The following is an 11724-nucleotide window of genomic DNA, read 5'->3' on the forward strand; positions in this document are numbered from 1 at the left end:
GCGCACCCCACGTACAGACCGGCTCCCGCTCACGGGCTGAGCGGGGCGCGGGGGCAACACCGAGGGTTGCAATCCCGTTGCCGGTCCCCAGTCCGGTACGGGGGCAACACTGAGGGTTGCGATCCGTTGCCGGACACGGAAAAAGACAGAAGACAAAAAAAAAACAAAAAAAAAAAAACAAGGGGCATTTTAGGTTGCGGTTCATTTCTTCCCTGTCATTCTAGTGGGTTCTTTTTCAGACGGAGGCACCCCAAGCTCTACTCTCTCAATCCTTGACCAAATGCGCCAGTCTGCGTGATGGCTTTGTCCAAGGCCCACACGCACGGCTTGCTTGACCAGCTCCAGGGCCCTGGGCAGGAGGCGAGAGTCAACCTCTCTGTCTGGTTGATCCTTCCTGACTCCCCCAGGGTTAGAGAACAAGAAAGAGGCTTCGGGACTTGTCTCCTCTAGGACAGAGTGTAGGACACAGCGCCAGAGCAAGGCACCGTGCCCCGACATCCCAGAGCTGGGACAGGAGCCTGTAGTGGGACATTCATCAGTATGGATGCCAGGTGGGCCCAGCTCCCTAGGCTGGCAGGAAATTCTAGGATGCAGCTACAGGCTTTGTTAAGATGTGTTCTCAGTGAAACAAAAAGACCCCGACTCGCCCTGCAGCCAGGGTTCTACTCGTGTTTTGGGGTGTCTGGGGCTTCCTTCCCACCCTTTTAAATAAAAGAAGCTGAGAAAGCTGTTAGCATCTGGGCACCAGAATAGTCTAACTGGGAAAAGGCCTAAAAGTCAGCAAGTCCCATCATTTTGCAGAGAGGACCACTGAGGTATGGAGCTACCAGGCACAGACAGGTACAGGCACTCGGAGGCACTGGGCATCGGGCCTCAGGTTTCTGGTTTCACTCAGTTTGGTAGCTGGAGCATCTGACTCTGCAGGGTCTCCTTGGAGGAACAATCTCACGTCCCAGTTCAGGGGGACGAGGGTGAGGTCGAGGGGCAGCCCTGCCCCTCCCCGTGCCTGGGAAGAAGACTTGCTCCTGTGGAATGGGGAGAAACTGCCTCCGTTCCAGAGAAAGCCTGGGAGATGCAGGGCAACCTCCAGTTCTAGAAGTAAGTTTCAGATTCAAGTGTCTGGTCGGGCCATAGAGACAAACACACCGTCCTATGAAAGAGGGGTCTTTAGAAACAGAAACAGAAAGCAATCGGAACCCTGGTCCTTGTTTTATTTGTTTGTTTCTGTGTATGCTCTGGGGTCAGGAATTGCCAGCAATATTGACAGGAAGAGAGGTGGCACAAGGAAGAACTAATTAAGAGGACTCTGGGAGAAGAGCAGGGACCCCCTCCTCCTTCACCACCCCAGGAAGGTAACCGGGACTGTTCACTAGACCACGGGGCCTACAGGCAGACTTCACACCAGCAGGTGCAGCAGGTGACCAGGAGCCAAGCAGTCGAGGGGACGAGGAAGAAACCCTGTGCTACAGAGATGCTGCATCTCGCAGAAGTGCCCCCGCCCAGGTTGGCTCGTGGCGTGAGCGGCCCCTCGGTGCAGGGGCTGCTTCCTCGGCATTTCCCAGCAAGGAAGCAGAGGGCTAGGATGGGTGCCTGAGGTGGGTGCCTATTTGCAAGGCTAAAACAAGTCTAAATTAAGCAGCTGCAGGATAGTCATTAGGTCCTTAAGTTACTGAGCTTGAACAAAAGCCTGGGAAGAGGTGGCAGGAGGAGCAGCTGCTGCTAAATCTATCTATATATCTGTCGTTCAATCAGCTCTCAATCCATCAATCATCTAACATCTGTCTCCATCATCTACCCACCTGCCGACCTACCTACCACCACCTCCTCATGGCGGGCACAGTGCTGGCCTGTGGTATGAATGACTTCTGGGAGTTCTCACAGTGGCCCCAGGGCGCAGAACTGCCTGCACCCTCCTTTGTAGAGGTGAGGCAGCAGCTGAAATGCATGACCGCAAACGCCCTGGGTGAGCTGTGCAGCTATCGGGTGGCACTTACTACAACGGCCTCCCCCAGACCGGGGTGCACACAGTCTGCAGTGTGTCAGAATCAGCGGGGTGCTGGCTATGCTGCCCCAGCCCCACCTGCAGACGCTCTGATTCAGCAGGGCTGCCTACACTCCCGGTGGGGAAAGAGCAGGACCTCCAGGGAGCTGTGAATCCTCTCCTTACAACCGAACCAATGGTTTTAGCCACCCAAGGGTGACCGTGTGAAAGACCCAAGATCTTAAGCCATCAGGTAAACTCGCCCAGCCACTAAGAAAAGGCTGAGCACAGAAGGGAAGGCTGGCTCTCCTGGGGAGGGGCGGTGCTGCTCGGAAAGGCCCCGCATGTCTCACCGTTTGGTACATTTCACCCCAAATTCCCATTTTGCTCCCTTGATTGGGAAATGTGGGGGGTTTCTCTTGGTTTTTCCCTGGTATACCCAGTCTGCACACCAGGGAGGAAAGACATTGCTTTTGGGGAAATAAATAACAAACCAACCAGCCAAAAAACCCACTGCTGGATACTTCAGAAGCCAAGGGAGACCCCCAAGGGGAAGGGTATGGGGGCCTGGAGAGAGAGGCGATGTGAACTCAGGGTCATTATGGGTAGAAACCCAAAGACTGTACCCAACGGAAATAATCATATAGCCCCATGATCACTAATAGAGCCTAAATCACTCACATTTCAACATTCGCACCAACTCCTACAATGTCAAATTGGAAAGAGGTGGTAGGGGCCACTGAGCCCAGGCCCCTCCTGAAGTCACCCGGCCCGTCACACTGATAGCACAACGCTGCAGAGAACCCCTCGTGTGACATCGCGAGGGTGCACACATCAAAACACAGTAGTTCCCAAACTCCCCACGTATCCTGCTGTCATCTGTTCAGGACTGGGGAACTTAAAACTATGTCCCGACTGAGGATACAGCATTTAAAACCGTCTAGAAGCAGGAACCTGTTAACACAACAGTATCGGGCTGGCACTATTTTCTTTCCCTTCACATGTTCTCTCCCTTTCACCTGAGAACGCTAGAGGTTTTTTAAAGTGTTTGTTCTTTTTCGATGTTTTAAGTTTATCATAAGGCATTTGGAGTGTGTGTCGGGGGCTGGGTGGGAGGATAAGGGGAACCCAGTTAGAACATCAGATAAAGCCTAAAGAAAACCTCTTAAGGCTAAATTACCCTAAAAAGTATACGATATAAAAATGAACAACCTTTGTGTTATACAACAGGTGGCGAGGTGGGCTGGCTAATCTTTATTAAGAAAACCTAAAAATGGGACTGGGATTTGAAATGTGCTATTTAAAAGTGGACTCGGACACTAACACGTTAAGATTTGTGGAAGTAATTAACCCGGAAGTTGATAGGGTAAATGGGTAATCAATCATGAATAGGAATCAGCCCACGCTGGGGGTCCCTCTCAGAACACGTGGACATGGGTGAGGACCTCATTTGCTCAGAGGTCCCCTCCTTCCACGCTGTTTGGGCGGGGGTCCTTTACTTGCTATGAAGGGCAAATCTTCTGTGATGTGACTGAATTGTTTCTTTTTTATTCAAATTGCAAATGATTCAGTATCTCAACAAGCTTCATCAGCCCTCATTCTCAACCTGGAGGAATCTGAGATGTATGTTTCCAGCCCTATTAAGCTTGTGTCTTAAACACTACACACATGTCTGGCACGCACACACATGCACACACACATGCACACACACACATCAGATGGTATGCAACATCCAACATCACCCTATTTTTTCCAGATGTACAACTCACTGGGGTCTGTGGACTGGCCTTTGCAAGGGGCATGGACAGGGACCAGCCCTAGGATGGGACACGCATGCACACACACACATCAGATGGTATGCAACATCTAACATCACCCTATTTTTTCCAGATGTACAACTCACTGGGGTCTGTGGACTGGCCTTTGCAAGGGGCATGGACAGGGACCAGCCCTAGGATGGGTGCTGGCACACACATGCACACACACATGCACACACACACATCAGATGGTATGCAACATCCAACATCACCCTATTTTTTCCAGATGTACAACTCACGGGGGTCTGTGGACTGGCCTTTGCAAGGGGCATGGACAGGGACCAGCCCTAGGATGGGTGCTGCCTACCCTGTCTCTCCAGGGAACCCTACCCAGGAGCCCTAATCCAGCCGTCACCTCGCTGAAGCCAGGCAGGCGCTGTCCGCGTCAGCACCACTCCCTAAGCCTGTGCGTGTGCAGGACGTGGGCCGTGCAGCGCCACGTCCCCGCAGGGTTCTGGGCCTACCTAGTTTTTGCATGCATGCACGGAGCCTTTCTTCAAGATTGGACACTCTGCTCTGAAGTTCATCGTAGTCATAGGCGCCAATTTCCTCTTGCAGCTCGTTAAGCACTGACGTCAGATTCTGGACCTCCTCTTTAAACTGCAATACCAATTTGGCATCGGCCTTGTACTCTTCCAACACAGGTATCAAAGGCCTAAGTTCATCCATTTTCGCTTTTATCGCCTGCAAGGTTAAAATAAGCTGGTTCAGTGCTATGCATGCAAGAACTCATAACACCCTGCCTCGGCCTGGCTTCTCCCTATTCGAGGGAAGATGTGCATACTCCTGCTTTATTTAGAGTTATTTATTCTGGTCCAAATGAGTTGGAAGAGCATATTAAACAGTCCTCAGAACACCAACATATTTGGGAAAGGTCTTTATTGTCAGTTTAGAATGCAACATCTTAAGGTTACATGCTTTAAGTCACATACACAAAGTTCTTTTTTTTCTTTCTTTTTCAAAAAATGCATTGACAAGGGTTCAAACTATTCATGAAATGCATCTACAGTCGCATGCAAAGGAGGATCCTGGTTGTATTCAAGGTTCCTTAGTGATATGGTGCTAAGGATTGGAAAATAATAGTAAAAATGCATGGTGCAAAAAGCTCTCTGGCTCTCTTTCATGGTTACAGGGAGTGGACTGCTTCTTCAGTCACTGCAGCATTGAAAAAACTCTTTTAAGTTAGCCCTGCAAGCAAGAAAATGAAATACTGTTGAGGAACTAGCTCACTAGCCTGCCTTAAACAGATAGCCATTAACAGACAAATACTTTCATGGTCACTTAAAAAAAGTCACACTTTAATGCTAGAGTTAGTCAAAACAAACTGCTTGAACAGATTCTCACAACAGTTTCTGCTGGAATTTTTTAACGTGGTGAAAGCAAGGTGAATGGCAAGGGCTGGCTTTTCCTCCCCCAGGGCTAGTGACCCCGAATTTGGGGACTCAGAGATGTGTGTGTGGGCAATGCTTGCAGGGTGAGCTGCCTGTGGTGAAAGCAAGGTGAATGGCAAGGGCTGGCTTTTCCTCCCCCAGGGCTGGTGACCCCGAATTTGGGGACTCAGAGATGTGTGTGTGGGCAATGCTTGCAGGGTGAGCTGCCTCACGACTACTGAACACACCCTGTCTCCAGAATCTGTCCACCACAGAGAAGGCAGTGCTGGCCCTTCAAGGAGAGACACCGACTCTGTTTGGTCAGACAAGTCACAATCTCTCTTCAAGATAATTCATGACGGCACGTCAGGAGCAAGGACAAAATGCCCACTTGCCTCCGACCAGAGCAATCAGCTCCTTTTCACCTCAACGGGATCAGGCCCACCATTATTTTATTTACAATACAGATTTATAACTTCATTAGCTTGCCATTTCGTCTATCTAATATATTGCTTTTAAAAGAGAATTAGTTCTTGCTTCATGCAGGGAGCACATCAAAGAAAAACATTAGCATAAAAAGGACGGGAAGACAGAGACAGAGCACATCAGCAGTTTTCAGCCAAGCGAGGCTGTGTAATTTGACCTCTCCCCCTACATCTGGGCTACATTTCTAATTAACATGCATGTATACCTTAATTAAGGTGGCCTATAATTTCTCGTTCTAATCGTTTTGAAGCTGAGTAAACCATAGGTGTACAATCATATAGACATACAGTTATATATACATATTTGCCCATATGTATACATAATTTTAGGTCCAACAAACTCCGGCTTTAACATCCAGAGTTACCCAGAGAAGCAGAACACTTAGGACAAGCTGAGAAAGATGCTGGTGTCTCTCTCTTTTTTCCCTGCAAGTCTACAGCATGCCTTGTCATAGCTAAATTAGGTCAGATGTGAAAAACTGCCCTGAGTGATCCCTGTTCAGAAATGTCTCTAATCAATTAAGCTAATCCTTGGCTAATGTGATTTACCTGCAGCAGCTGTGAAATGACAAGGGCCAATAATGATGTCCCTTCCCAGCTAATGTGCAACCTGGCCAGAGAAGCACGGGATCTGGGACCCCTGGCTTCCAAACCAGATTGATGGGGGCTTAGGAGCTAATGTGGGCTGAAACTGCTGCTCGAGCCTCCCTCGTTCAAGGTGTCTTTTTCCAAACCAGGCTCAGGCTGGGTTGGCTCTCTGCTTCCAAGGGCAGCAGTCCTTTGCAGGGCAAAAAGCAATCCTTCCTGTGCTCCTCCCAGCCCCAAGTCACTATTTCTGCAGGTAAAGGGAAAGCTAGAAGGGGAAACAAGCCCAGCCTCGGAGGAGGAAGGGGGCGGGAAGGAGGAGGGGGAAGCGGGGAAGGAGGAGGGGGAAGCGGGGAAGGAGGAGGGGGGAGCGGGGAAGGAGGAGGGGGAAGAGGGGAAGGAGGGAGCATACATACCTTGAACTGCCTGGCCAGGTGTTGCTTATGACTCTCCTCCACCTGTTTGAACTTGGACTCCAGTCCTTTCATTTGGTTCTCCATCTTCTCCACGTACTGCAAGTCCCTCTGAGTCCGCCTATCCAAGACCTCTATGGATTGAGACATGTTTTGCACCTGTCAAAAGGGCAACAGGTTGAGGGAAAGAGCTGTGGCAGGTGCCAGAGGATCCTGCCCCACACTGCTCGTGCCTGACACTGACCTCTCCCGCTCAGCTGCACACTGGGAACTGGAAGTGGCCCGTGCGCTACTGACTAATCACCAGCACCAAAGACTGTTAGGACCAGCAACTCCCCAAACAGAGCAAACTGGTTCAGTAACCTTTCCTCTGCCATCTTCCAAACGTGTTCTTACAATCAGGAATGCAAATCAGGTGTGCAGGTGTCTCCAGTTCCCCACTTGTTGTAGCTCCAGGCACAGGACCTTGGGTGATTTGCCTTTTTCTCTTTTTGGGGGTGAGGGGGTTGTTTCTAGTCTCTTTGTGTTGCAGGATGAAATCAGTCAGGCAGGCATCAATACGAACAGAGATGAACAGCACTGCTGGGCTGCCCCACCCCCAGGTATAAATCCTCCTTCCCCCTAAATCTCGCTGTGTCTTGCTGGGAAGGTTGATTGCTTAAGTGCAGAATGAAGGAATAAGGGAAGCCCGCTCCCTGATTCTGCATCCAGCCTGCTTTCCCATCTCACAGGCCATCCATCACACCCCACAATATCATAGGTAGATGACTGCTCTGCAAACATGCACATTCAGAACATAGAGTCAGGAATCAATCACCCGGCAAATGAAGAATTGCTGTTTTACATCTTTACAGGCAGATCTGAATTGAGTCTAGCCTCAAGATGCAAGTTTAATATTCAACAGGATTCCAGAGAGCTTAAAAGAAAAACAGCTTTAGTGCAGCCACCTGCCAGCGCATCTCATTTTCAGGAACTGGCTTGCGCTTCTGTATAAATGCACTCGGGGCTATGAGCAAGTGGAATGGAACCGAGGATTGCCGCGTGGTGTTGGGGGTCATTTTCTCAGAACCTAATCCAATTACTAGGGAGGAAGATATCTCCATAACAGCAAATCTTCATTTCTGATTTTTTGCAGAATTTGAAAATACTCTCCCTTCTAGGAACAGAATCATATGGGTATGAGGCTTAGGTTTGCCCGGTCAGTGATAAGAAGAGAGAACAGTGTGGTTTCCACCCCTTACTGTGCATCCTGCGCCCCAGCAAATAAGATAAAATAAGACAGCAACCGAAAGCCTTCTCAGTAAGAGGAAGGCCAATATTGCTTATGTCAGCACTTAAAGATGCATGGAATTTTATGACTTGTTATTTGAAAGTAATACACACAAATTCATTTTAAAATTTAAGTTTGTAAAACACATTATGGGGGTGACTTTGACTCTCTGATCCCTTATCTTTGGACATCCTGTGGGAAACAAATGCATTTATTTGCTCTTTTTCCTTTTCTCTCTCTGCTTCCCCTCGCCTGTCTTATTCCGTCACTTTGAATAACTGCAGCACATCTTTTGAGAAGAGTTGTAACGTTTGGTTTTATTCACCCTTCAAGGCCCCGCCGAATACCACCTCCTCCAGGGAGGCTTCCCTGATGAGCTAAGCTAGAATGGCTGCATACCATTTGGAAACCACATCACCACTTTGTTGGCACAATGCCTGTAGGCCACGTACCTGTCTCATCTACCTTGTGGGACAGGAAACACATGCAGGGAGGGAGACTGGGCCTTATCCACACCTGTAACCCCACACAAAGTCCAGGAGTGGCCCCTGCAGCCACAGGACTGGAGGAGGAAATGACCTACATGGAAGCTCCAGGAAGGACCCCTCCTCCCACTCGCCCCAGAGGGGATACAATTCGGGGATACGATTCCTGACAGCAAAGTCCACAGCAGTGAGGACTAAACTGTGCCACGGAGAAGCTGCTGAGCTCATGCTGGCTGCAGTCAGAAGACCACACACAGCATGTCGCTCCCCAGAGAAAAAATGCTTTTAACAAGTTTTAAATTTTAAAGATTAGGCTTTAAATTTAAAAGACAAATTTTAAAGATGCCAAGCTACTCAGCTGCCTTAAAACAAAATAAATACCATCCTATGGCTCTGCTAACCCTGAACGTGCACTTTCCTTTCTGGATGTTTACAAGGCGCAGGCACCGGTAAGCCTGTGACTGATAATGGTGTCTAGAGTCACAGTCACTGTCCCCAACCCTCCATCTGCAAGAAGATCACAGTCCATAGCGCCCTTCTCCAAGCACATGCATCCTCTTACCTGCAGGATGTGTGTCCAAGAAGCCAACCGGCATGCTCAAGGTCACAAAGCTACTAGTTAGCACAATCCACCCCATGCCCTGCCCAATGTGGCAGCAGGTGCTCAGAAGTGGGGGAGGGACATCAGAACACACAACAGACACACCTGGCCTCAGGAGAATGGCTAATTGCTAAAATCTATGGAACATTTTCAATGTTCCAGACTCTATGCTGAGCCTGTTATGTTATTTATCTTTGATCTTTACAAAACCCTGGGAAGCGAATAGTTTTGAGTCCCATTTTATACATATAGAGACCAAGGGTCGGAGAAGTTAAGGAACATGCCTACTGTCACAGAACCAGGGCAGCCAGTTCAAGGCTCAACTGATTCCAAAGACTCCACGCTTCAACGGAGAGCCATGCGCTTCCTCGGCGAGAACAGAGCCCGAGCCCCTCCCCCCCGTCCTGTGGTCCTCAGCCCCAGCTGCACTCCAGACCCCAGCAGAGCTTCCACAGCATCTTGACGCCCAGACCCGACCCAGGGACTCCAGCCTATGAGTGATTATCACAGCCTCCGGGGTGGGCCCTGGGACTCCAGACTTTTGCAGTCTCCGCAGCTGGGTTTTAACAAGAAGCCAGGCTGGAGAAACCCAGGACCAGTTGGAATATGCTCTAAGGCACACGATCTGCGGTTTCTGGAGCGCCCTCCCCTGCTCCTATCTCAGGATGGTGGTGCCCTGTCTGTGCCTCACCCCGCCCACCCACCTCCACACATGCACACGCACTCACACTCACACGCACGCACATGCACATGCACAGGCGAGAGGAGAAAAGAGGAGGAGGAAAGAAAGGAAGCACCATGTAGACCAAGGCAGGAGAGGAGTCAGGGAAGGAACGGCCCACCCGGCTTAAAAACACCGTGCAGAGAGCATTAGAGAGGGCAGCCCTCTCTCACGACCGATGGCTTGTCTCCTCTGAACAGAGAAGGCCCGCTCTGGAGTGAAATAGGGCTTTACACCTGTAAGCAGTAATGCTGTGTGGCGTGTACAGAGAGAAAGGGAAGCTCAAGGCCTGTACTCCCAGGGGCTCATAGAGCTTTCTGGAACCGATTTCCAACCCATGTGCCTTCCCATCAAGCGCCTCCCCGCAAGGGCTCCCAGGTCCAGCTCTGCAGGGCCGCCCTCCGCCCCCATGCCTGCAGCAGTCCCTCAGGCCTCTCCACGCTCTGCCCCTCGTCTACAATCCTGAATAATTAAAGGCTCAGTTAGGCTCTGGTCTAGTTTGGTGTTAATAAATGTTTGTGGAATCTGTCAAATGCATTTCACTTTAATTCTTTTAAAATGATTTACTCAGATTGGTTAAGGATGACAGGAAAAAAAAATCCACTCTACTCCTTCGAGGGAACAGGCTCTGAAGCAGGCCCTGGGCACCAGACGCTTCCTTCTTGCCCCTTCCAGACAGGCCCTGGAGCACAGGAACAGGCAGCAACTGGAGCCTTTGGATCCTGGCAGAGCTGCGAGGACCCTCTGCAATCTCTAGCCCACCCTCTCCACTGACAGTTGAAACTGAGTCCGAGAAAGGGGCCCTTTGCCCGTAGCTGTGCGAGGGTCTGTGGCTGAGCTGGCCTCGAACTGAAGCACTTTGACCCAGCTGGGGCCGTGCTGTCCTCCCACCCAGCTGCGTCCACCTTCCTCGGCGCAGGCAGCAAGAGGAGCGTCCCTACTCACAGCTCAGGGCCTGTCCCTAAGTCACAGAGCCCCTGACTCCACACAGACCTCCTCTTATACTCCTAAACTAATACCCATTTTGGAAAGTCCAAGGCCAATTTGCAAGAAAAGTCACATCTTTAATAGTGAGTGTATGTGTGTGTGCGTGTGTGTGCGCAGTGTGACCCCAAGTCACAGAGCCCCTGACTCCACACAGACCTCCTCTTATACTCCTAAACTAATACCCATTTTGGAAAGTCCAAGGCCAATTTGCAGGAAAAGTCACATCTTTAATAGTGAGTGTATGTGTGTGTGCGTGTGTGTGCGCAGTGTGACCCAGAAGCAGCCCTGACCACTGCTCCCCCTACCTCTAGGCTCCAGAAGGGAGGAGTTCAGAGGCAAGGAGGGAGGGGCGCAGAAGGCCAAGGCCGGGGGCTCGCCCGGAAGCCGGCGGTTCCTAGGGGCCCTCCCCAGCCCCTCTGCACCCTCTGTCCAGGGGACCCCGAAGGACCTTTGCATGGGGATGAGGAGAGGAGAGCGCCTGGGACTCTGGGAATGCAGGTGAGGGCAGGAGCTCCTGAGCCCACCTGGGCCTGGAACCCCACTCCAGGGCCGGGTGGAGTCCAGTCCGGCTTTTACAAAGCGCGGCGGGCTCAAAGTCCTGGCTGCACCCAGCCCAGACTGGGGTCCAGAAGAGTCTCCACCCCTTACTTGCTGAGTGACCTTGGACAAGTCCCCAAGTCTCCAGCCTCAGTTTCCTAGCCTTTTCGATGAGAGACTTATTACTGAACGAGGACTCCAGGCCTCTGAGCCCCTGAGTAGGTTCCCCCAGCCCCGCGAGGGGACCAGGTGAAGAAAGTGTCGCCCCGGGCGTGCCCGGGTGGGGGTGGGGGCCGCGGCAGGAGGGCCTGAGGCTGGGAGTCGGGGAGCAGGGTCACCCCCGTAGCGCGGAGAAGCCGGCTCGAAGCCCCCGCCCTTGCCCTGCGCCCTGCGCCCCGCCGCCTTCCGGGCGACTCGGTCCCGAGCCGCGCGCGCCCAGCCCGGGGCAGGGGACTGAGGACGGAGGAGGGGG

At 51.3% G+C, this 11724-nt stretch overlaps 1 protein-coding gene across 1 annotated transcript in view; it reads right to left on the minus strand.

Moving 5' to 3' along the window:
• The window catches only part of OLFM1 (olfactomedin 1), a 22863-nt gene extending 16020 nt beyond the window's left edge, over positions 1 to 6843 (minus strand). Inside the window, exons 1-2 of the mRNA XM_008594617.1 lie at positions 6655 to 6843; positions 4263 to 4482 (exon numbers count right to left, since the gene is read on the minus strand). Coding sequence (XP_008592839.1) covers positions 4263 to 4482; positions 6655 to 6801 — 367 coding nt within the window. The 5' untranslated portion in view covers positions 6802 to 6843. The remainder of the gene's footprint in view (positions 1 to 4262; positions 4483 to 6654) is intronic.
• Between the last annotated feature and the right edge of the window lie 4881 nt (positions 6844 to 11724).

This window comes from Galeopterus variegatus, unplaced genomic scaffold (genome assembly GCF_000696425.1).
Source record: "Galeopterus variegatus unplaced genomic scaffold, G_variegatus-3.0.2 Scaffold11154, whole genome shotgun sequence".
NCBI classification, from domain to species: Eukaryota; Metazoa; Chordata; class Mammalia; order Dermoptera; family Cynocephalidae; genus Galeopterus; species Galeopterus variegatus.